Genomic DNA, 24,227 nt, shown 5'->3' with positions numbered 1-24,227 from the left:
AAAGCCCTGTACTGCATGTATTCACAACCGCAATTTCTAAGCCATATTCTAATTAAATCAATATCCTTTGAGAAGTGGACAAGATTGAAATTAGGACCCATGAAATCAAGGCCAACGTGAGGGCCAATTGATACCACGTCTGCAGCCTGCACTTCACCCAGGATATGTACAACCAGTCAGGGTACACAAAAAAAACGTTGACCGCAAGTTCTTCCTAAATTGCTTCCAAATACCATCCCAACTCAATTTCCGCATGCGGATGGTGAGGTGAATAGTGACCTTTGAGTTTATGTTTGTTGGTATGTGGGACGATGGTCTGCATTAGTTAGTATTATCTTCCATCTGTTTATCTACATCACTGTTCCATTACTCCATTTTGATAGTCACCGGATTCAACACAAGTGTCAAATATTTAATCTTAGTATACTTCATCGTTACCCGCTTTCTGGAGCCTCTGACCAATAAATGTGATCCTTGATGAAAACTTCCACAGTGCCCCTTGGAAATTATGTTTGGTAAATGTGTTGGTTGACATATCCTTCACTTAGAGCACATTGATGGAAGAACAGACGCTCGCAAGCGACAACCACCGACACGCCTTCTATCCCAATGGTAAACCCTACCGACCCACACAAAGTGAAATGTGATAGCGTCGCACAAGTCCACTTTCCAAGAACTAATTTTCCTTTTCCACTGTGCTATTTTCATACATTGGGCTGAAAATGAAGAAGCAAGATTCTGCATCAATTTCTTTTCCGGAGTCAACATCAATCTCATACACATACCAAGTAATTATATTACACTATTCTTTGTATGCAATTGGACTACTTGCATGTGGTATGCTTTCCATGTAAACATATCAAAATGTATTATGTGCACAACTGGCCATTTGTACAAAGTGGCAGGTATGTGTACCATTGTATGCATTTCAGTATGTCCGTTCTTCTGCATTGCATTATTTCTGTTTAATTTTGCTTTTTTAATCTGTATTAAAACGAGTTCTGTATTATAGGTGGATGGTGGAACTTCAACTACCATCTCGTCTTCCTTTGGAACAGGTCCACAGCTTGAGGCATTTCTATTCACATTTCACTTTCAAGAATCGCAGTACATCCAAAATTGCATATACTTTGAGACATAAATGTATGTAACCGTGGACTGTTTAAAACGTTTCTGATTTTGGTTGCAACGTTGCACTCCTTCCACCACCCCCCCAATGCAGAAAAGTTACAAAGGGCTTCGAAGAGGCACATGGAACTAAGGTATACACATGTGAATTGAAATTGGGCATCACATTGCATTCTGAATACATTTTAATTATGTCGCAATCTTTTCCAGTCAGTCTAGTTTTCGATATGTACGTACGTTTGTATGTAGCTCGATGTCACTGCCTCCAAAGAGAAGGCCACTGTTTCGAAGCAAATCAAGAAACCAAATGTAAAGAACATACCAGCTTCTTCTGCACAAGCCTTTGACCAGATGTTTTAGTTTTTCTAGGTTTTTAGTTGCAACATCGTATGTTCTTTATGTGTGCAATACATTCAGCATCATCTTCCATTTATTATTTTAGAAGCCCACAAGTAAGGAGTACAAAGTCACAGAAATCGCTTGAAACCAAAGATGTTGCCTGCCAAACAGATTTCACATTGGAGCAACTAATATCTCGGGCGCAGCGTGGCACAGTCAACAGGCAGACTAGTGATGCATTTGTCCAGTGGCCGGAAAATGAATGGAATGTCACATGAGACCCTTAGAAAGTCCGCCTGGACCATTGCTACTTTGTGCCAGGTCGAACACATGAACATGAAGAAAGTGACGATGCATTGCAACTGCTTGCCGACCCCTTCACACAATCTACACCCGCTAAAAAAAAAATTCGAATAAAAAACAAAGTTAGCTGTTTCTCCAATTCATGATGAATTTTCACATTAACTGACAGAGGTTGAAGCTTCAACGAAATTGACCGACCTTGCAGAAGTTTGTAAAGTCTTGATGATTTGTCCACCACTGTCGACTCACAAAAATCAGTACTGCAGGACAATTGGCTACTAAAGGAGCAAAAGTACATTTTGTTTGATAGCTGCCTGATAGAGATTGTACACATGCTCAAATGTGAACATACAATCAGGGCCAAGATATGCAGGAAGCCATTGGTGAATGTGTCTCACGCATTCAAGGCACCAACCTGTAAACCCAAGCAACCTGTGTTCACTTCCATAATACATTTACATGGTCTGCTCAACCGATGCTAGGCAAAGTGCCAGTTGGGAATCTACTTTGTTCAGTAGCTTTACTGTTCAGCGGATCGACTTTCAGCAAGATTTCCAGTTTTGTCCGTTTGTGGGTCTCGAGTTCCTTGCTAAAACCTAATATTACAAATACCAAAAGGGAATTCTTATTCCCCGCTATTAGTCATGCTTGGAATGTTGAACAGATGTCAATGGACAGTACATTCTCTGGCAAACGTTTCTGGCTAGCTGGCAACGGACAGTGACAGTTCAGGATTTTCCACAAAGTACTGCACTTACCACTTTCAAGACATGGAAAGTAAAAAAAATGGTAAGTTCTGTCGTGGTGCAGGCGTCTGAATGGCCAGCGTCTGTTGCCATGGAGAAAAATGGCTTCATCAAATCCATTCAACTTCTGCAATCCAGGGGAATGGAAATAGACGCGATAGCAACCGACAGGCACGTTTCGATAGCGAAGGCCATGCAAGAGCAGTTTCCACACATTCGGCATCAATTTGATGCATGGTACATTGCAAAATCAATCAATACAAAAATTACAGCTGCTGGGAAAAAGAAGAGTTCAGAAAACCTTATAAAATGGTGTCAGTCCATCAGCAAGCATCTTTAGTGGAGCTCCAAAACTTGTGATGGATCTGTGGGAATTATACTTGAGAAATGGCGTTCATTGATGCACCATTGTACCAACGTACACGCATGGACAGAAAACCAACATTTCCACGAATCTGCACATGGACCATTGTTGATGGAGGAGGAACGGAAGAAGCAGCGGTTGGTGCCATGTTAACCTTCACAAAAAGCGCTTGAAAAGATTACGTACGATAAAACCCTTGAGAGATCTGAAGCGATTCACCGATTTCTGTCACACTGGAGATTGAGGTGTTCCTAAAGTACAGGCCCAAAAGGTTGCCCGAACACAACTAGCTGTACTTTCCCATAACAACAACGTAGGTAGGGATCAAGTGAGAACTTCAGGAAAATCGGGGCTGCCACATTACAACAAAACATTTACAAAACAAAGCAAACAATGGGTGGCCAAGCCAATATACAAGGAAATGGATTTTGAATTTGTCAAAGATCTGACATTGACTGTGTTGGCCATGCATACTGATTTTGTTCCCAGGACCCATACAATGCTACAAAACATTGCAAAAGAGCCTTGCCCTCCAAAATCCGAACTTGTTGATATGCAGACTTCTAGATTCAAATGCGTTCACATTAACATCTGGAGGCATGAATGCCAAATCATAAAATCCAAAAAATTAAATTTGAATTCAAAAGAAACTAATTGAATATTACACCCCTTGGTCAAACTCTTCTACATTAAAGGTGATATCCAGCATTTATTGTAATCTGCGTAGCTCGAGTGTCATGCGATGGTCGTTCGCTGTAGCTTACCTGCAAAATTAAAAAATCGTTTGTTTCCTGGAGTTTATCATTTCTTGCGAACATTCTTAGAAAAATAAAAGCTCTTGCAACATTGCAGACTATTGTTGATGTATTATTGAAATATTCTATACGCAAATACTATTAAGGGCAAGAGAGGGAACGCTCTGTGTGAGGATGTCTGTTTATCTTGTGTTTATCTTCCTGTTTCTGCAGGCATGGGTGACGACGTGGCACATTGGGCTACGCTGGGCACAAACGAAATTAAAATAGTTGGAGCAGATGGTTCGATAAGTGATGTCCGCTTCAGGGGCGGGTGTTTCGATTTATTGCTGCAAGCACACTTGATCTTAGGGCGATCGATCCACGGATAAGATTAGCACAAGATGGCCGCGCCCAACACATTTTCACATGTGTAAAAGTGAGGACAACTAAGGTACGATGCATAGGAAGTTTTTTCACGATCAATCACAGTATGCTTTTAACGACTTGCCCGAACGATCGGCCCAATACATTTTTTTAGCGCACTATTCCTTTAAGGCCTATGCCCAATGGGACTTTGAAAACTTGGCAAGGATAGAGACTAAAAAAGCATTGTAGTGGTCTGAATATTCATTACCCTAATACTATGCACAAGTAATGCCAGGCATCTTCCATACACAATCCCTTGGAGGCCAAGTAAACAATATTGCAATGTTGCTGTCCACTATAGAGACATGCTAGCAATAGGAGAGGGAGAGCATGACATTTGCCTACTCAATATAGAGAGCAAATTAATGAGTTTTATAATGCATTCTCTTTTAAGGGTACCTCTTTAAAGAGCCTGTGTGACATATGTGCAAAGAACAGGAAGCATGGGATGATGTAACAATTCCAAGTAGCCTGCTTACTTAAAAACCAACATCCGATATTTGAACTTATATTTGGGTTACAAAGTGTAAGTTATGCCTTTCCTAAAGCACCATGAGCGACATAAATTATGCCGCTTCAACATTATTCATATTACAACAAACCTAAAACATGTGGATATAGGTGCAAATCTGGTAACTTTTCAAAGAACCAAGGTAGGCATATTCAAGGTAGTCTGGCAATAGCTAAATGTAGCATGGGGTGGACGTTGGAGTAATAAGGTATACATTTGGCAGAGTCAAGTATAGGAGTCATAGGTGGAGATTGAAGGTTATTTGGTTAATGTTTGTAGGCACATGGAGCCAGATTTTCATATTCGTTTTTAGCATCTTGGGGGTATATTCTGTTTTTAAAGTCACACTTGCATAGTAGGGTAATATAAATCATCCCTACCAGATTAGCGAGACTAAATAGTATAATTTGGCTTTAAAAGTAATTAAATGTCAGGTAACTGCTGTGGCTTGTGAATTATTAACTCTTAGGAAGGTGTTACTTGTCTGTGTGCTGCTCATACTTTTCTGAGTGGCACACATGCGCACAACTTAGCGGAAACATTGCTTATGAGACAAAGTAGGGTGGAGGACCTTAAGGGCTGTGACCCACTGTCCACTAGGTGTTGTTAGAGCCGCAGGGGGTATCTGGAGATATTCCTCAGGATTCCTGCTGGTCCCTAGCGGTTTTGTTGAATGCATACAGAAATGTTCATTTTATGGACCATAAAAGTATAAATATTCCCAGATACAAACTCACCTAAGCAGAAAGGTCCACGAGTAAAAGTAGGTATAGAGCTGGATGACAGTAGGCATTGCAGCAGAGTGAGGCAGCCACCATGAAAAAGGTGCAGACTCCCAAAATGGCTGCGGCTCCTTTTTGTAGATCCAGTCCAAGAGCCATGGGCTGGTAATTGAGGATAATCACGCAAGTCACTACACCTGGGAAGGAGGCAAATGCTAAAGTAGGTAGTGCACATTTATCCTCTGTGGAGTAGTCAAGAAAAGGGCCAGAGTGCAGACAAAAGCATAGTGTGTGAGTTTGGAGACAGGTGGCGAGTGTGGAGCAGAGTTAAAGAGCAAGAGATAGGAGGATGGAGTTAAAAGGATGGAAGGATTAATTTAGAGGAGGAAGGCAGGATGAGGGAAGAGGGGGAAATCATCAAGAGGAAAGACCTGAGGGCCACTAAGGAAAGGTCAAGATGATAACGTAGTAGTGCATCAAGAAAGGGGGGGGAGGGGACACTGGGTAAAAGGAAAATCATGTGAGGAGCAGAAGGAGGGCGAGAGTGGTGCGTTGGGGCAAAACCACAGGGGGAAATTCTCGTGAACAAGCAGGAGTGGGCTAGGAGAGAGGAGGAGCCTAGCGGTAATCAGAAGAATATAGAGACGGGTACAGTCTTGGTGCTGGCAAAGAGTAGACAACTTCCAGGTGGAGGTCTTGCCCAATCCGATACTAGGGCTGGGGAAGTCGAAGAGATAGAGAATGATGCAAACCACTGGGGTTGTCAGTGGAACAGTTTAATGCCTGACCTCCCTCAGATATCTGGAGGTCACTGGGTGGTCTTGCCTAGTAGCCGTTTGTCTTCACACCCAGGTGGGCCAACATGGTTCCACAATCTGATGGGGCCGACATCTCTCCACACCCAGAAGAGTCAATGCACCTGACTCAGAGGGAGGTACGGAAGCAAAGAAGTGTTGTTAACACTTCAAAACTCCATAGATGGACTGTGTCCTGCACACAGTGGTATAATCCTTACTGTGAGTCAGGAGACTACAGACTCGAGGACTGAATCCCCGAGAGAAATGGGAAACAAACCAAAAAGACAAAAAAAAAAACAGTTTTTGTACACTTGGCTTCTGCTTTCCCTTTCAGTAGAGTGATCTTAAACCTTACTCTGAAGTCAGCACTTTGGTGTCAAACAGACGAGTTAACAAAAATATTTGTCTTGAGTGGTCTGTGGATTTCTTGGCCATGACCCCTATCATTGCAACTAAATGGTTCATTCAACTGTCTACTAGCTGATGAAATGGGTCCTACTCCCTGTACCTCAGCATCCAAGCGTGAAGTTTGAGACTTGGATGGAGGACTGGTTGTCCGGAAATTCATTGTACCGAGTCCTCTGCTGACAGTTCTGGGTAATCAGGATCACAGGGGATCTGAACTTTTAGTTTACTGAGAACCAGCAGAATGACAGGAATCTGCGTAAACTGAGTATTTTCAAGTTCTATTCTACAATCAACGCATCCCCCAGAGGTCCCCAGTAAGAAATATCCTGGAGCTGAGGTCCTACTTACTGTTTGTGAAGCGATTCACATGAGGGGTTCCCCAAACGGCAATGATCTCGTCCAGGACTTCCGGGCAGAGCTCTCACACATGCAAGTGTCTGTGCCTGCACACAGCATCGGCAACCTTCTTCTTGGTTCACAGAAGATGGGCAGTGGATAGGCCAATTCTCCAGAGCCCAGAACTAAAGCTGCATTGCTTCGCAAGACAGTGATCCCACCCCATCTCGCCTCACGTGTGGTAGTCCAGTCCTCCCTGTCAAAATCCAGACACATACCTGTACAGAGGGAAGAAAAGCCACTAAGGTGAGCAGACTGATGGGTTCCTAGTCTCAGCTAGGGAGCAAAACCCACTCATTGTCCTATCACCTAGGTCCTAGGTGAACGATCCAACCATTCAAGGAGTCGTCTTTGACTATACTCAAATAGGCCCAGGGTTGCTGAAGATGCTCTCTCCTCAACATGTTCTCCAGCAGGGTCTTCCACAGGAAGTCCTTTGACACCTTGTCTGACACCTGAAGTAGGTTTAACATTTAGCCCTTAAAATGAGCATCAGAAAAGCAGATATCCCTGGATCCATGTAAAACAGGGAAACCTTATTATAAACAGAACAATGTTGACATGGGATAAATCAAAATGATATTCCATAATCATTTTAATAATGAACGAACCTACAAATAAACACCCAACAAACAAGTCCATTCCTAATATGGTATAAACATACAAACCATACATGAAAACGTGACCACTGACGTAGCCACTGGAGTGACCTCATTCACAATCTGCCCCTCTGACATTACCAGAATGCAGGACACAACAAGGCCTAGAAGATGAAGGAAAGCAGAGAAGGGAACCAGACACTTGAGCCCAGAAGACATTTGCAGTTATATACCATTAAGCATCTTTATATCCAGAAACCTCAGAAATCCAGCTATGAACAGCCCACATCATTTCAAATGGAAACTGCACAGAGAAATAGGACATAACTGAACAACCACCCTCACAACCACACCACCAACCTATTTATTTGCCACAAGGCCACAACTGCAAGAGCCGTGTTTTACAACACCATTTATCATAAGAAAACTTGCAGCAGCCATAACCGCCACCTTCGCTCCAAGACAACCCCTGCCCGCCTGAAGGAAGCATGAAGATGAGCCAGACTACTTGGCCTCTTCAAAAATGAAATCGTTAACTTAGAGATTTGGAAAGCTGGTGGAAACAATTAACGGCCCTCCTGCACTCCTGACAACAAACCCACAATGGAATATGATTTGTTGATCAACGCACATTCAATCGCCAAACACATCTTACATTTTCTACACCCCAGAGGACCAAATGCATCTACTTTTTATCATGGGAATCCCATTCCCATTCACCCATTATTCACAAAAGCATCCTGCCAGGCTACAAGATCAAATGCACAAATAGTGGCAACAGGAGAGGACAACACTGCATTAGCACCCCCTATATAGATTTCTCCATTGAACAAATAAAAAAGTGCCACACTCAGCACAGCTTAAATGCTGGGATCAGTAGAAGAAGCCTCTTGACGTTTCTGAAATCTTGCCAGTGGCCATGTGCCCCGGAACCACTGAGAGAATGTATGTCAAATGCTCTGCCTCTTCTGCAGTTCACCAGAAAGAGTCGCAGTATCCAAGTTTGGTATCAAGGCATGCTATTGTCTTGGTCTGGTACATTCCAATGGACAAACTGACCTATACTTCTAAAACGAATACAAGTAATAGGGTGAATACATGTGAAGATAGTTTGCAAGTTTTTGGGGACACTATACCAAATGTGAATTACTTTCCTCCTATTTTTCAAGGATCTTTTCAAAGCTTTCTACCGTTTCACTTCAACATCTGTAAAATAAAAAGTAGCAGCTTAACCGGTGTGACGGTTCAATTATTGTAAGTGCATTGTGCATCTCCTTGAGACACTGACCAGTTTTAAAATCCATACTATGGATTTAGTCTACACCTTATTGTTGATCACTTTAATTAACACCAGTTATATGAAAAGTATATCTTTTAGATGTGACTGCTTGTAGGATGAAATACTGTAAAACAAATGTCCTTTCAATGGTGGGCATGGATATGCTAAGTAATTAAGGAGCTCTGGCTATACCAGAGTGGACATATCTGCACAAACATAAGACTATCGTTCTTGTACCATAACCCCTACAGTTAACAGATGCATGCTATTATCGATGGATGCATCCAAATCAAGTTTAACTGCAGGTTACTAATGCCATCATTTATTCCCATTTCGGGACTTTTGTATCAATGTTTTTGTATTTTATAGAACTCAGGGCTTGTGTGTATGCGTATGTCGGTGGAGGGTCCATCATGTTTAGAGTTTGATGCATCTCAGAATTATATATTAAATACAAATGTTTAACTCAGTGGTTACAAAAACCCATTATTCATCTATTTCAATCATAGCTACTAACGAAGTAACAAACCATTATTGAAGATGGGATGAGCGAGCAGCATACATACCCATCATCAATATAAAACACTTTAAAAACTGTATGGAACATTTAATGCTCTCCCAGGTTATCACAAAGTTGACAATATAAGCAAATTAACAAATATTTTGTTTGCCATTTATTTGGTCCAGTTGAGGTACAGTATAGTAGCAATAGTCTTATAAAACATCAAATATAAATAACCTGAAAATGTAGCAATGCACCAAATGTGCCTCACAATAACACGCCAGAAATTACAAGTTGAAATAGGGAAGTGAACATTGTTTACAGTAATGTACATAGTGCTGAACAACGTTTAAAGACCAATTAAACACAGCACATCATACTTGGGGAAACAAATATACCCCATTTCAGATTAGCTTTGGGATTTGTTAGACTGGAGCAAACTGGATCTTCTTTTTAGTCAAAACAAACTAAGGGCTACAAACACAGGCATCAAACGATTTCCCGCAATTTACCACAGTAAGTATTTAATACTACATTGCATTAAAATTACTTTATACACAACATTCGTTTTGTATTCCATTTTTTAGAGTAACACTTTCTCTATAATGAAACCAGTTTGAGACTGTAGAACCTCCTGAACGTACTGTTAAAAAAGCTCCACTCCATATGTATGCATCAATATCTACATGGATATAGAATCTAACCAGTACCAAGGATTTATTTGAAAACAAATGCCATTTGTCTAATTCTGGACATCACGCACACCCAAGCCATACTTGACTGGAAAAGAAATTCATAAGTAGCATTTCTTCTCAGTCCAGCTCTATGATGTCGTCGTCCACCGCTTCCAACTCTGTGCGTATTCTTTTGCTATCGGAAAAGTCTTTCTCTTCAAATTTTCTCTTCAATTTTCCACCCTCCACACTGACTGCTGCACTGCTTGGAGGGGAACTTTCTTCATCTGAATCCAGGATCAACAAGTCATCCTGATCTTGTGCTATAAAAAAAGTACACAATTCTCATGAGAAATGTGGTTTGTTACATTTTACAAGAGCACTTCATCAAAAACAAGTAGTCATTTTCAGGTCGTCACACATCAATGACAAGTAAAATACTTTGGGACGTAGTGAATAATTCTAAGTATATGATTTAGCCATTTCATGTTTGTCATTTGTATAAAGCTAAGGCAAAGAACTACACTGACTAGAAGGAAAGGGCGAAGTAGCGGGCATGCTAGAGTGATGGAAAAACAGACGGTAGGAGGAAATACATTTTGCATGATTGAAGGAGCCTTTGGATGGCATAAACGTTCTACAGGGCAACAGTAAGGGGAAGTTGGGGACAGGAGTGAGACGAAATGCAAAGAAGGTTACTTGCTGGACAGGTGCAAGCCATGGACTGAAGAGTGTAGATGCAAGGTTCTCAAGAGGAAACAGGGCAGCGACTGAAAACAGAAGAGATCTGGGCTATGAGAAAAGTGGTCCCTGTGAGAATAATTACAAATGCCAAAGTTTGAGAAAATTGTGAAATGGCCACAATTTTGGCCAAAGGAGGGGCAGTCCATAGCCATCATCTCAAACAAACCAGTGAAAAACACAAAATGGTCCAGACAAAAAACCAACAAGGTGCTAGTAGTTTATATGGCAACAATGTCGCTGTGCCAGTGTCATACACTGGTTTGTAAATTATAGTCATAATACGGATTGCCAATGTCCGAAAGAGTACAGAAACAATACATTTTCTTGATCCAGGGTGGCACATTCAGTTAGGATTTAAATGGATAATACTGAGTCAGTCAAGAGGCATTTGTACTCTTGTTTTCTCAGCTTTTTTTAGAATTTGGATGGCTGTAGTCAAAACAATTCCAGCTACGATCTAATCAATTTTAGTTCTACTGACCTGTGTTTCATGCCAACAACAACCTTAAGACCGTTTAATTTTGATATATTGCAGATTAAAAATGACAATTGTCAATTTAATACATCATCATATCTGCTGCCTGATCAAAATACAAGAAATAAGTTAACATTGGTTGCTGGGGTGTCACGCAAAAAAAAAAATCCTCATATGTCCACTGTTACAATGTTATTTGCTTGGAGCTGCTCGAAGATTTTTACCAGTGTGAGAAACCTGAACCAGTGCAGGAGGATCACCTGGGTGAGGGGTCTTCAGGGAGTGGGACACCGGATGGTGAGACGCGGTATCCCCTTCCCTGTAACACCTTTACCCCAGCTTACCAGGTAGGATACTTCGGAACTCAACCCCCACCCTTTCACAACACAAACGCTTTATCACAGACAGCTCGCTATCTGAGAAAACAGACTAACAGTCGAGCCGTGTATCTGACATGTCCCAATACAATGGTCAGGCAATTACTGACCATCCTGCACACCTGACTTCCATTACACTTCCCCCACACGAATAAAAGGCAGCGCACAAGATCATATACCGAGCGAGACAAAGCACACAAGGAAAAAGAAATTCCAAGATTGCAGTTTAACAGGAGGAGAAAGACGGCAAAACAGAAGGTTATCGCAAGGAGGGAAGTGCTCTTGACCTTTTCAACGAGGAACAGTTACTTTCACGAAACCTGGAGAATAGAAAGTGCAAGAACAGGAAACCAGGCTGAAGAATCCCGCAGGGCCCTCCCGCGTCGATAAGCAAGACGCGGAAAATCGCCTGCTGCTGTGGTACTGTCCTTGGCTCCTACAACAAACCAGTACCAGTGAAAGCAACACAGCCGGTAAAATGGGGAGCTTGATACCAGACCGGTCTGTGTTGAAGCCAAGGTTGCACATTGTATGGTGAGCACTGAAGCGTCTAGTGTATGAAACCGCATTTGTGATAACCAACGCAAGTAAAAATGAACAGATGAGTGATTGAACTTTGAAATCAAGATATGATATGTTTGACAGAGTGGTCAGGCACCGCGTGTGTGCGCCTTCGAAGGTCTCTGTAAAGTATCCAACTGAGAAATGACAAAGGTGAAAGAGTGGCAAAAACTGCATCGAAGTGGTCCTGCAACGGGGTCAAGCAAAATCCTGTGCACAATCAAATGTCTTCGATGTTGATGCTACCAAGAAAGTTGATGACAAAGTAGATGATAAAGTTGGTTCGAGCCCAAACGAGGGAGATCAATTTAAAGCTTTGTATTAAAGCAAGTTTGTGTTAGAGTGAATTAAATTGGTCTGAGCCCGGCCGAGGGAGACTAAGTTAGAGTGTGCTGCCTTGTTCCGTGCTGAAAACGTGGGGGAGGGAGGCCAACGGCCTGAATATCCTGACACATAATTTCTTGAACACTTCTTTTATATAACATTGCTTCTCACACTTCTTGTATTTAGAGGTAAGGATTGCCAATTGCTTTGTTAGTATAGGCCATTTTGTTTTGGCAAGACACCACTAGGACTCGTACCTTGCTCCCATCTTTAGATTCAGGATTAGATATGTGTTTTTCAAACCCTTTTTGAAGTTCAATAAACACCATTGAACTGTGGTCATGTGGGTCTGTCTTACTATTGATACCATGCCTTCCTTACATGTGCTAGAAAGACAGTGGCCATGATGCATCACTAGATTGCAAAAATATACATAATTAAAACAAGCTCATAAAATTATGACATACAGACCATGGCAGTTCAGTTCATGTTTTATATGAATAGAAAAATGCCTTTTCCTGCAACTTTTGAACCCTTAAATGGGTCTAGACCTAAAGTGGCATGCAACCGATCCGGACCTAGGCGACCAAGAAAGTCACATTTGAGAATAAACCATGAATTGTTTTACAAATTGCAGAAATGCATTTTTTCACTCTTGGGAATTGGCTGCTTCAGTTTTTGGCATATAGGTCCACTCTAGCTTGAAGTTCTGCATTCTTCAACAATTCACAAAAGTCACATCAGCCAAACTTGAAATAATTAAAAAAGTGAATTTATATTTCTTTTTTGTTTTTAAACCTTTAATTTAGTGCAGTGACAGACCTACAACCTCTAGACATATACATGTGTGAGTTAGACAATCTTGTCATGTACCAATAAACAAAACTAATTACATGAAGTTGGTGCATAGTATCAGATATGATATCCCATCATGCGTTCACTGGGCCAAAGTCGTTTTTCTGCAGATACTTGCTGAATGGTTCCCATATGTCCTTAGGTCCAACAGCTGGGTATAATCAACAAAATGTAGCCCTCCTCCCTTTCATTAGCATAGGTCATTGCCCTGCACCTTACATTAACATCAGGGCCAGCTTTAGATTTCCATAGCTACAATATGCATTTTTTTTGCAACCAGGCATCCTAGATTGAAAAGCCGTCGAATCTTCACTGCTACTTTCCCTATGTCCCCCAGTAAGTATTTGGATGGTGAAAGTAAAGGAGGGATGTCTGTAATATCATGTAGGACTTCTGCTACTGAGCCCCAGAACAGAACAATCTGTGGACAGCTCCAGTACCTAGGTAAAGTCTGTGGCAGCTGCGCCACATTTCATGCATTAGCTGCTGGATGTTGGTTCCAACTTTGCTACTCGCGCTGGCGTGTAGTGCAGTTGGTTTAGTATTTTAAATGTTATCAGTCTGAAGCGAGCATTGAGGGAAACATCTTGTTAAACGGCACCATCGTGACCACTGTTCCTCATTTATTGCCATACCCAGATCCTGCTCCCATTTATCTTTGGCTTTGTAGACGGGGACTTGATTATCCTGACACGCCTTGTACAGCCTGGATACAAGTCTCCTAGTGTCTACTGGAAACTACCATCCCCAGCAGTTCGCAGTCATTGGGTTTGCGAGGAAACGAGGGGCAGCAGCTACAAACTGCTGTTCTTATTATGAAGTATTGGAATGTTTGAATTGGGTTCTCGCCGAGTTTAGCCTTAAATTCTTCATCAGGAAAAAGGATGTGCAATGTTATAAACGCCCCAGGATCCCAGGTACTTTGAATATCTTGGTCAAACGTCAGGAAGAGGCCAGGACACTGCCAGAGGGGGGAGCCCTCCACATTATGGGTCTCTTAAACAACCTTGCCCACGCATTTACTGTCGCGTGAACTGGGTCAAATATACAAGTGTCAGCATGCTAATTTGAGAGCATGATTGATTTTAAATTTGAGGCTGTAGCACTATACGTCTCTAGGGTCATATGTAGCAGGCATTCCTGGATGGAATACCAATAGCCATCTTACTGCGCCTGTGAGGCGATAAGTAAAGTTCAAAGTCAGGGGCTTTGAGGCTACTTTCTTCGAAGGGTTTGGCCAGACCCTCTCAGTTCAATCGTGGTGCCCCGGTTCCCAAGATGCCTATTGCCAAGGAGCGTAGTTTAACGTAAAATAGCGTCCCGGCCAGACAGGAACATTGTTGAAATAGTACAGCAGTTTAGGAAAAACAATTATTTTCAGTATTGAGAGCCTACCGTATTATGAGATGGGGAATCTAGTCCATAGACCCAATTGGTCCGCTAGTACCGCCAGGTATGCTTCATGGTTATCTCCCAATAAAGATCTATGTGAACGAGAAGCCAAGATGCCCAGATATTTAAACTTGTGCGGGACCCACCTGAACCCCATAGGATCTGGCGGGATATGTGTGGCGTCATTCAGCGGGAATAGCTCCAATTTTGACTTGTTTGTACGGTACCCAGAACATGTTGAGAAGGTACGTACCTCCTCCAATAGTGAGCCAGGTTTTGTATTGGATTTTAGATATACAACAGTGTGTCATCGGCATATAGGGACACAATTTGTGGTGGGCCGGCTATATGTAAACCTCTGACTGTGCTTCAGTCGTATTATGCATGCAAAGTACTCAATCGTAAGGACGAAGAGCAATGGTGACAATGGGCAGCCCTGTCTTGTCCCGCGGCCAAAGTTGAAAGCTGGTGAAATCGTGCTACCAGTGCAGATTCTGGCCATAGAGCCAGCATAAGGCAGGCTAATAAACCATAGGAAAAGATCCCCAAATTGCATATACCCGAGCACAGCAAAAAGAAATTGCCATGAGACAATCAAAAGCCTTCTCGGTGTCAAGTGTTGCGGCCACAGCCTGAGCTTGAGGGTTAATTTGGGACATGATGCAGAATAGTCTACGCAAGTTAAATGCTGTGGAGCGACCTGGGAAAAACCTGGTTTGGTCCGGGTGGACCAGGGTCGACATAAGGCAGTATGCGTTTGCAAAGTCATTTGGCAAAAATGTTGGTGCCAGCATTGATTAATGATAAGGGTCTACACAAGGACATCTCAGAGACCGGTCTTTTTGGCTTTCATAGTACAGTAACCACGGCTTCTGAGAGTGCGGGGGTAGGGGGGGAGGAGGAGGGGGCAAATATCCGAATTGAAGGGATTTCTCCCAGACCTTCAACAGTCTGGGAGCAAGGGTTAGCCAGACCTCCTTGTAAAGTTCGATTCCTATACCATCGGGGCCGGGGGCCTTACCGGACAGGAGGGCCATCATTGCCTCTGTGATTTAGTCTATCGTGAGTGGCTGATTCAGTACCAACTGCACTTCCTGTGTCAGTGATGGGAGTGGGATCTCATTTAGGTAACTTGACAGGTCTGTAGCAGTGCATCTGTCGGAGTTGGCATATAGAGATTGATAGTATTGGTGGAATTAGCCATGGATTGCCTCAGGAACAGTAAGGAGGTTCCTGGACGTCCATATTATTCCGGTGATGTTTTGCACCCCCTTCTCAAATTGAATGGCACATGCAAGGAACCGACCCAGTCCATCATTTCAGAAAGTTCCCTTTGATGAGGCCCAATAGTGCTCTGTTGTGTGTCATGCCATATTCATTTTCTAGCTGTCTCAGAACAGTCCATGCTATCCAAATCCTTCCTTGTTTCCCTCAGAGTTCCATTGGAGATTGAGATCACCTACCCCCTGGGCCAAAATTTAAATGTCTCCCAAACTGTTGAATAGTGTCGGACAGACCCCTCATCCCTCTGGGAAAAAAAAGTCAGTGACCTAATGGCAGTGTCTCCAAGAATGTGGAATCTAATAAGCAGGAGGGGGGCATGCGCCATGGAGGTGCCAGGGAGCCGCCTTTTGCATCAGAATGTCCAAACTACTTTTTAGTCCTTTATGGGCCCCAAAATAGAACCCCAAATGTACCATGCTAGGACTATCTTTATAGTTATCACTTCGATGTTCCAGGAGGTACGGCTGCTCTTCTTCCCTTTCCTTGTAATGCCAGGATTTTTGTTTTCCTTGGATTGATTAGTAGTCTGTTGTCTTTGGCATACACAGCAAAGGGCTTTAATAATCTCTGCCAACTGACCTTGGATTGATCAAAGATCAGGAAATCATCGGCATAAGCCAACTATGCTATATTCGTCTGCCCGACCCTTGATGAAATAAGGCCGCCATCGCCCAGACATTCTGCAACATCTGATAAGTACTGGTTAAAGAGCCACAGGGCCAACAATTGCCCTGCCTGACCCACCAATATGAGAACATTCTTCTAGTAAGGTCCCCTTTTTGGCTTAGCCGGACCTGTATACAGCAGTTCTCATAAACCCCATTTACGAGCCTCAAAAGCCCCGCCGGCATACCCCATCTGGCCAGATTGTGTAGATTGGAATCGGCTATGGGCCAATCGAATGCAGCCGATAAGTCGATTGAGGCCATAATAAGTACAACCTTTGGGCATCAGCCAAGCTGCTTCTTGAATGCACTTAACAGCTAGGCCATTGATGTTGGTGGAATGTCCCTTTCGGAAGCCTGTCTGTAATTTAACGAATGTGCTGACGAAGCCCATTGTTCCAAATGGGTCAAAATGAATGCAGAAAAGATCTTACCAACTGAGTCTATTAAAGAGATAGGCCAATCGTTTTTTCAATCAGCCCTACTAGCACATTTGAATATTAGAACTGCATGGGCCGTACTCCATGAGGAACGAGTAATACCCGTGCAGATGATATCACCAAATTGGAAACAGAACAAATTGGCCCAATTATGTTGGTCAGCTTAGAGAGTTATTAGTTAGGCCATTCGGGCCAGAGGCTTGAGATTTTCCAGCAGCGGTTTCCACTTATGATTACATATGGGCAAGCTACAATCGTGTTCTGCCACAATATTATTAACCGGTGACCCAAAAATATTATTTTCAAAGTAGGAAATACATTCCGACTTCGGGATGAGGTTTAATTGTATAATTGCAAAATGAGGATCCTGGCCATTAATAAGTGACCAAAAGGCACTCACACGAGAGTGAATTAGGAGCTTAAGCATAGTTTCTGCGTCATGCTGAAGTAACAGACCTTTAGTTGCAATACAGTTATTTTTATACTTCAGTTTTTTTTTTTTTAGGAGGTCGAGACACACAAGACCGTCTCCAGTAGTACCACAGAGTTGTCTCATTTTCCTCCTCATATTGGTTTTAGCATAAGCTATGTCTTTAGCCAGACCTTTACACTGCTACAATAATCTACTTGGCTTAAGTCCTGGTCGAGAACGCACCTCAGATATCAGATTGCAAATAAAACTCTAGGTCCAATCCACATTGAAGTTACCAATTTTCTAGGCCAGAGCAGTACTATTCATGATATCATTGAGGTTTTGATTTAAGAGCTGAATGTTAAGATCAGACCAACGAATTGCATTGCCTGACGGTTAAATGCGGCTGGCTTCTAAATTCACGTGAAACCAAGACATGTCAAATACTGCTGTCAATATACAATGGTCACCCCAGTTCTACACAGAGAAAGATACACAACAGTTCGATAAGTAGTCATCAATGTAGATGTAATCCAATATAGAGAAACAACTCCCTCTATGCCAAGTATGCCAGTCAGTCTCATTCTGCTGGCTAGATGTCTTACCCACCAGGGGCTGCAGCCCAAATTATCCCAACCTAAAATACCAGCATCTACCAGCTTGACATTTGGAGTTCATTGGTATACTATCCACTTCTGAGACAATTCCCATGCAGAGTTTTGTAACAGGCAGTTGGCATTAAGATTGCCCGCTACAATAACTGTCATTAGGATACCTAGAGGACCACTCATCAATACACTCACATACCGCTTTCACAAAATAATCTCAAGGATTCCCGTATGCCAGTATATGTTGATTAACAAAAACCTCAGTGCACAATCAGAGGAACAAATGGCCACCCCCATGGCACCAAAGGGTAGGTTCTTTGCAGGAGTCCCGATCAGGCCCAGGGCAGTGTCTACTGCAATTAACAAGCCCTCAGATGCTCTCCCGCCTGTATTCCGTTTTGCTGGCTGGGTGGTAGCCGTCCAGAACTGGTGCACTAGTCTGCCAAGTCTCTTGTAAATATATACAATTTGCCTCTCTTAACGGAGCAATACAGCAGGGATTGGTAAAACGATGTCTGCACCCACGGGTATTGCAGGATTTGAGGCAGAGCGTCATCTCTCAACCCCCGTGCCCAGAGCTCTTGGTTGACTAAAGCACTGGTTTACGCCAGAGTTTACTCGACTGGTGCCCAATCCATTTTACTCTCATACGTCCATTCCGCTACCACACCAGTTCTTCTAACTTCATCTCTGTGGGGTCTAACAACGATATGTATATTATCTCGTGCCCCCTCAACCCCCCCCCCCCGACCCCCTCCACCCCAGAAAACATCCCCCAGCTTCATTGGTCCGATTTCAGAGCCCAGGTCTAAGATACCAGATCACTGGGAGAGTACAGATCACTGGGAAAGAACAAGGTTCTTTTTGAGGTAAATAATACTAGTATTCCGGTGACATCTGGAACGGCCACTCTGTCCATATTTGAAGAGCCAAGGAGACCCAGTGATGGAATTTCAGCAAAGATCAACAGGATGTTTGATCGATTAAGACGAACTGGCAAGTCGGAACAGAGAGCACTTGACATCTTAAGTCTGAGCTCCATTTTGTCCAGAAGTGATTCATTCGTCCTCCCTCTTGGGTTCCCGTTCGACCTCTCCCCTATTCCATCAGCTCCTCTGCAATGTTGCAAGATACTATATGATTTAGCCCAGTGCGGGGCGGGCCATTCAAGAGAGCAATCCAGTAGCACGTAGGCAGTAGGTACGTGCAAACGTTGAAGCAATTGGCCCACACCCGCCGCTACTGTTGAGTAATGGTTAGATGGCAAATTGCTTAGAACCTGAACTCCCCCAGCCCCAGTTTTGGGTTCAGTAGCCCAACGCCCTGGGCAAAGATCAACTGGTTTCAAAACTGTCTCGAATCCCCCTCTCACCCCTCAGGGTGATTTGCAATCAGGTTTCGAGCAGGCAGGCAGACTCCGCCCACTTTCCTTTGTTAACTTATTAAACAGGAAACCCCAGCATGATTGTTTGCGAGTATGTGTTGAGCGGCTGCTTGGGCAAAGTGATAGAACAGTGCAATGGCTGCCGTATGTACGTAGTTCCCAGTCTAGTCCCCTGCTAACGGGGGGTCCTAGTATTGGTGGGCCAACTTCCCTTGATGTTTCCACCCCCATACATGTAAAAGCGGACAATCCCATCCCCCCCATTTATAGGGGGTAAGCTTGCTGGCACAGAGGGATAGGGAAGAACTGGATATCAGTTGTTGAAATCTTGTTCTTTACCAGATCTAATGGGATGCCCTCTTCCAAGAGGGGCGGCACGTCGGTTCTAAAGAGGGGTTTGTAGTTCAATCTTGGATTGTTTTGCCGAGACTTTCGTTGCAGAGTTCTTTTCCTAATAACTTTAGCTGGTTTCCCTTGAGATGGTTTATTACTGGACGGCTCCTCTGCAACTTCCCCACCAGCTAAGGTGGAGCACAACTTTAACACAGGGGGGAATACTGTTAACTGGTGTTTGGTCAATAACCCTTGGAATAGTGGTGTCAAAGATTTCAATTACTTTGATTATGTCCTCCACATTCGCTGGCATAGGCTGTAGCTCCTCAGTAGGAACAACCAATGCAGCCAGACCGGATCCCAAAGGATTATAACACCACTCAGAGCCTATAGAATCAAGTTTGCTGTTCACCTCTGTTATCAAGGAGCTTGTTTATAACTCAGCCCAGATGTCATAATGAGATACAAACTCAGAACCATGTTAAGGGCAGAGACCGTCGGATGGGTCAACCGGATTCTTTCATTGACTTCCCAGATTGTGTGGTGCATGGCTGAATTTTCGTGTTGAGCACTGGGCATGGGGGAGCCGTCATCTTGGATACGGGCAGGGCCATCCGGGTTCGTTGGTAATGGAATACCTGCCGATTAAGTTGGTAAGATCCGATGGTGAGCCGGTATGTGATGCGTCGCATGTTTGTTGGACCACGCTATCTGCAATGTCGAGCAGCGCTAGCCCCCGAATTGCATTGTGCTCTACGGCCTGGTCTGCAAATTCAATAATGCTAATATCTGTCAAATCTCTTTGGCCACCAAAAATATCCTGTGCCAACAGAGTGGACCAGCATCGCCTTGCCTCTGACCGATGAAAGTGTATTTAACTTCGGTGCATGTTGCCGCAGTTTTTACAAAATAGTGATCCAAAAACATTGTCCAGAGATGGGCAAAAAGGCAGAATTCTTAAGCTCCCGCCGGTTTCAGGTTGAGTGGTGCCAGCAGGTGCTATATCCCTAAAAGGCAATTTTGCAGGATTGAACTGGTCGTCTGGGTTTAAAGTCAATTGAGGTACTATGTGCCCTATATTTATTTCTCCACCAGTCACCCGCCGAGTCATCTCCACACTGGTAGAAGGCGAGTGGGGGCCGGCACAGCAATGAAGACACCTGCGGAGTCTAACACCTGCAGAGAATACCGTTCAATATTGTGGCTGGAAGTAACGGACCGATTCAGTTATGCCTCGACAGTCTACTAGGATGAAAGCAGCCCGCAGTCTCTGGGGTTCCTCTGTAGCACAAAGAGAACACAGCAAAAAATCCAAGCACAGTCTTTCACTTCATGGGAGGCAAAATTCACACCAGGAAGAGGGTCCCAGATCAAAGGGAAATATGTAGAAGAAAAAGAAAATAAATTAGTGGTCCGGGAAATAAACATATGTTGAGACTTTAATGTTCTTGTGGTGCAGGGATAGCAACCCAAATATATGCGTGTTTTTAAATCCAGAATTTATCGTAGAGTTGTAGTTCAAAGTTGGTTGATGTAACGTTTTTCGTTACAAAATGTGTGTTATATATCCAATTAGCGAAGACTGTAGCCGGCCTTATATTCCATCAACGCTATAAAAAGATACAAGAATGCAAGTTTGCGTGGGACAAATGGAAAGATCAATGTGCACTTTAACTATGAGCCCACTGCTTACCAATGCAAATAGAGCTCATAAGTCCTCAACAACGCAGATTCCCAATGTCTGCTATATTTGCACAGTGACGTAATGCAAATGTCCGTTATTGTGCTTGTTAAACTGCTTCCTGCCCCCCACGGCAGACCACTTCACTCTACCCCACTCAGCTCCGCTGTGTTCTGCAGCAACAGCTGTGTGCAGAGCGCCGTCTCTAAGAATAATAGTTACTCGCAAGCACCAACAGAAATGTCTCCAACTCTATAGACTATCTCCTCCCTGCACCCCCCTCGCCCCCTCTACCTTTACCATGGCAGGGAGGACAGTGCTGTGGCTGCTTATCTGCAGTACAAGGTCCATTGCCATTGTGGTCGAAGGTGGTGAAGGGCCGGAAAGAAAGACCCCCCCTTAGAGCAAGGGTAGACTGCTGTTGCACAGCAAGGCCCTAGGACTTGCTTTGGCCTTACAATTTCTGTAGGGGGAGTCAGCCGTTGCCCCAACCAGTATATTTCCTAACAGGATAGCCAAAAGATTCAACTGGACATCTGGTATGAAACCAAAAGGTCCCCTCCCACAAGTGTATCTGCAGGACTGACTTTGCGCCCCCATAGCATGTGCCATACAATCAGCCGGGTCTAGGCACGACTGCAACACCGGGTGCGCAAGCTTGCTTTCCCATTGCTCATCAGAGATCAAACCTAGCTGCAGCGATCACAATACAGAGGCCAAATGCCCTCAAAGCCAGAATGATTGAGGCAAAGACCTTGCCGGCCCTGGCACCAACTTTCTCTTTCCCGGTCTTGAGGCAAAAGGAACAAGTTACTTACCTGTAACTGTTGTTCTCCAGCATGCTCATGAATATTCCCGTTGTCAGGCTGGGAATCCTCGGTAAAGAAAAAAATCAGTTTCATTTCTGAACTGTCTTTCTCCTAATAACCAATCACTGGTCTCTGGGTCATACTGCCCCCAGCCAATGACTGCCCTCTACCTAAGCCCCTCCTCTAGCAACTATCTTCAGATTTGGTAGCACGTAAAGTGGCAGTATGACCAAGTGAAGAGACGCAGAGGGGTAGGAAGGAGGGTTCGCATGTGAATCCATGCCAGACCCATGCTGGAGAACAGTTACAGGTAAGTAACTTGTTCCTTCTCCAGCATGGGGTCTGGCATGGATTCACATGCTCATGAATACAAGAATACATAGCAGTACACACATGCACAACCACGGGAGGTGGCAAGGCTCAACAATAAGCATTTCATCAATCAACATTAAGCATCTCTTAGCTCCTAATCAGGCCAGGCCTACTTTCAGGCGAACAGGTTGCGCAGCACTGCCTGGCCGACTGTGGACTCCTCCCTCGAATCCCGGTCGACGCAGAAGAATCTTGTGAAGGTGTGTGTCGACCTCCACGTAGCAGCCCTGCAGATGTCGAGCAGGGGCACACCAGATGGGAACGCCGTGGTGGCAGCGATCGCTCTGGTCGAATGGGCTCTCGGACAGCCGGGCAATGGTCGGCTTGCCAACTGGGGACAGTATATGATGCAGCCGGAGAGCCATCTGGAAATGGAAGCCTTCGAGAGGGCCTTGCCTTGGTTCTCAGTTCCAAAGTTCACAAACAGCTGTGATGTCATCCAAAAACTCTTCATGCGGTCCACGTAGAACTTCAGCGTTCTAGCTACATCCAGCGAGTGCAAAGTCCTCTCAGCCGGCGACGAAAAGAAAACGGGTAACACCAAGGGCTCGTTGAGATGGAAGTCCGACGGCACCTTGGGCATGAAGGACGGGTGCGTCCTCAGCACCACCCTCGTTTCGTGAAATGTCAAGTATGGAGGTTTACAGGAGAGGGCCTGGATCTCTCCCACTCGCCGTGTGGAGGTGATGTCCACAAGAAACGCCGTCTTTGACGACAGGAACTTCAACAGTGCCGAATACAGTGGCTAAAATGGCGGCCTGGCCAGCACCACGTTGAGCTCCCACGCCGGGGCCGGAACCTTCACCGGCAGGAATGACCGGAACAGTCCCTTCATACACTCCACCAGGCGATGGGACCAGAGAGATGATCGCCCCGGGGTCCTGCAGTAGCGGGAAATCGCCGCTAGATGGATCTTGCTGGAGGCGTGAGCCAGCCCCGCCTTGGCCAGCGACAGAAGGTACGGCAGCACCTGAGGGGCCATAATCCGCAGCAGGGTTAATAATCTGTGCACGGCACCAGACAGAGAACCTCCTCCATTTGTGTCCGTAACACGAGAGTCGAGGGCGCCCTGGCCTTTGCAAGCACCTCCTTGCAGTCCGCCGGGATATCATACCCTCCAAACTCTAGCGCTGCAGGAGCCAGGCCTGCAAGTTCAGTGACGCCTGATCGTGGTGGAGGATGGCACCCCCTTCTCGGACGAGGAGATCCGTATCCGTCGGCAGTTTGACTGGGGAGGGGGATGGGGGGGGAGTGATCGGGGGGCGCTGGCATATCCAGAAAGTCCGGGAACCAGATCTGCCTCGGTCACGCCGGTGCGACGAGGATAATCCTGCACCGGGACCGTTTGAGTTGGTTGAGGAGTCGCAGCAGCAACGGCAATGGAGGGAATGCATACACATACAGGAACAGGCCGTCCCAGGGGAACGAGAAGGCATCGCCCATGCTCCCCGGCTGGGGAAACCCGCTGGCGAACCTCTGGCACTTGGTGTTCGCCGCCATCGCGAATAGGTCGGTCTGGGGATTGCCCCATCTTCGGAAGAGGATGTCCACTTGATCCTGCCGCAGTTCCCACTCGATGG

At 44.5% G+C, this 24,227-nt stretch overlaps 1 protein-coding gene across 2 annotated transcripts in view; it reads right to left on the bottom strand.

Annotated features, from left to right (window-relative positions):
• Positions 1 to 9,406: 9,406 nt before the first annotated feature.
• Positions 9,407 to 24,227, bottom strand: part of UBA2 (ubiquitin like modifier activating enzyme 2) — a 470,118-nt gene continuing 455,297 nt past the window's right edge. For both annotated transcript variants that reach the window (XM_069607094.1, XM_069607095.1), the window contains one exon: positions 9,407 to 10,254. In XM_069607094.1, coding sequence (XP_069463195.1) covers positions 10,070 to 10,254 — 185 coding nt within the window. In that variant the 3' untranslated portion in view covers positions 9,407 to 10,069. The remainder of the gene's footprint in view (positions 10,255 to 24,227) is intronic.

The sequence above is a fragment of the Ambystoma mexicanum genome, chromosome 1p (genome assembly GCF_040938575.1).
Source record: "Ambystoma mexicanum isolate Mex_15411 chromosome 1p, UKY_AmexF1_1, whole genome shotgun sequence".
In the NCBI taxonomy this organism is placed as follows: domain Eukaryota; kingdom Metazoa; phylum Chordata; class Amphibia; order Caudata; family Ambystomatidae; genus Ambystoma; species Ambystoma mexicanum.
Note: the sequence above shows the minus strand (reverse complement) of the source record. Positions and strands in the feature narration are given on the sequence as shown.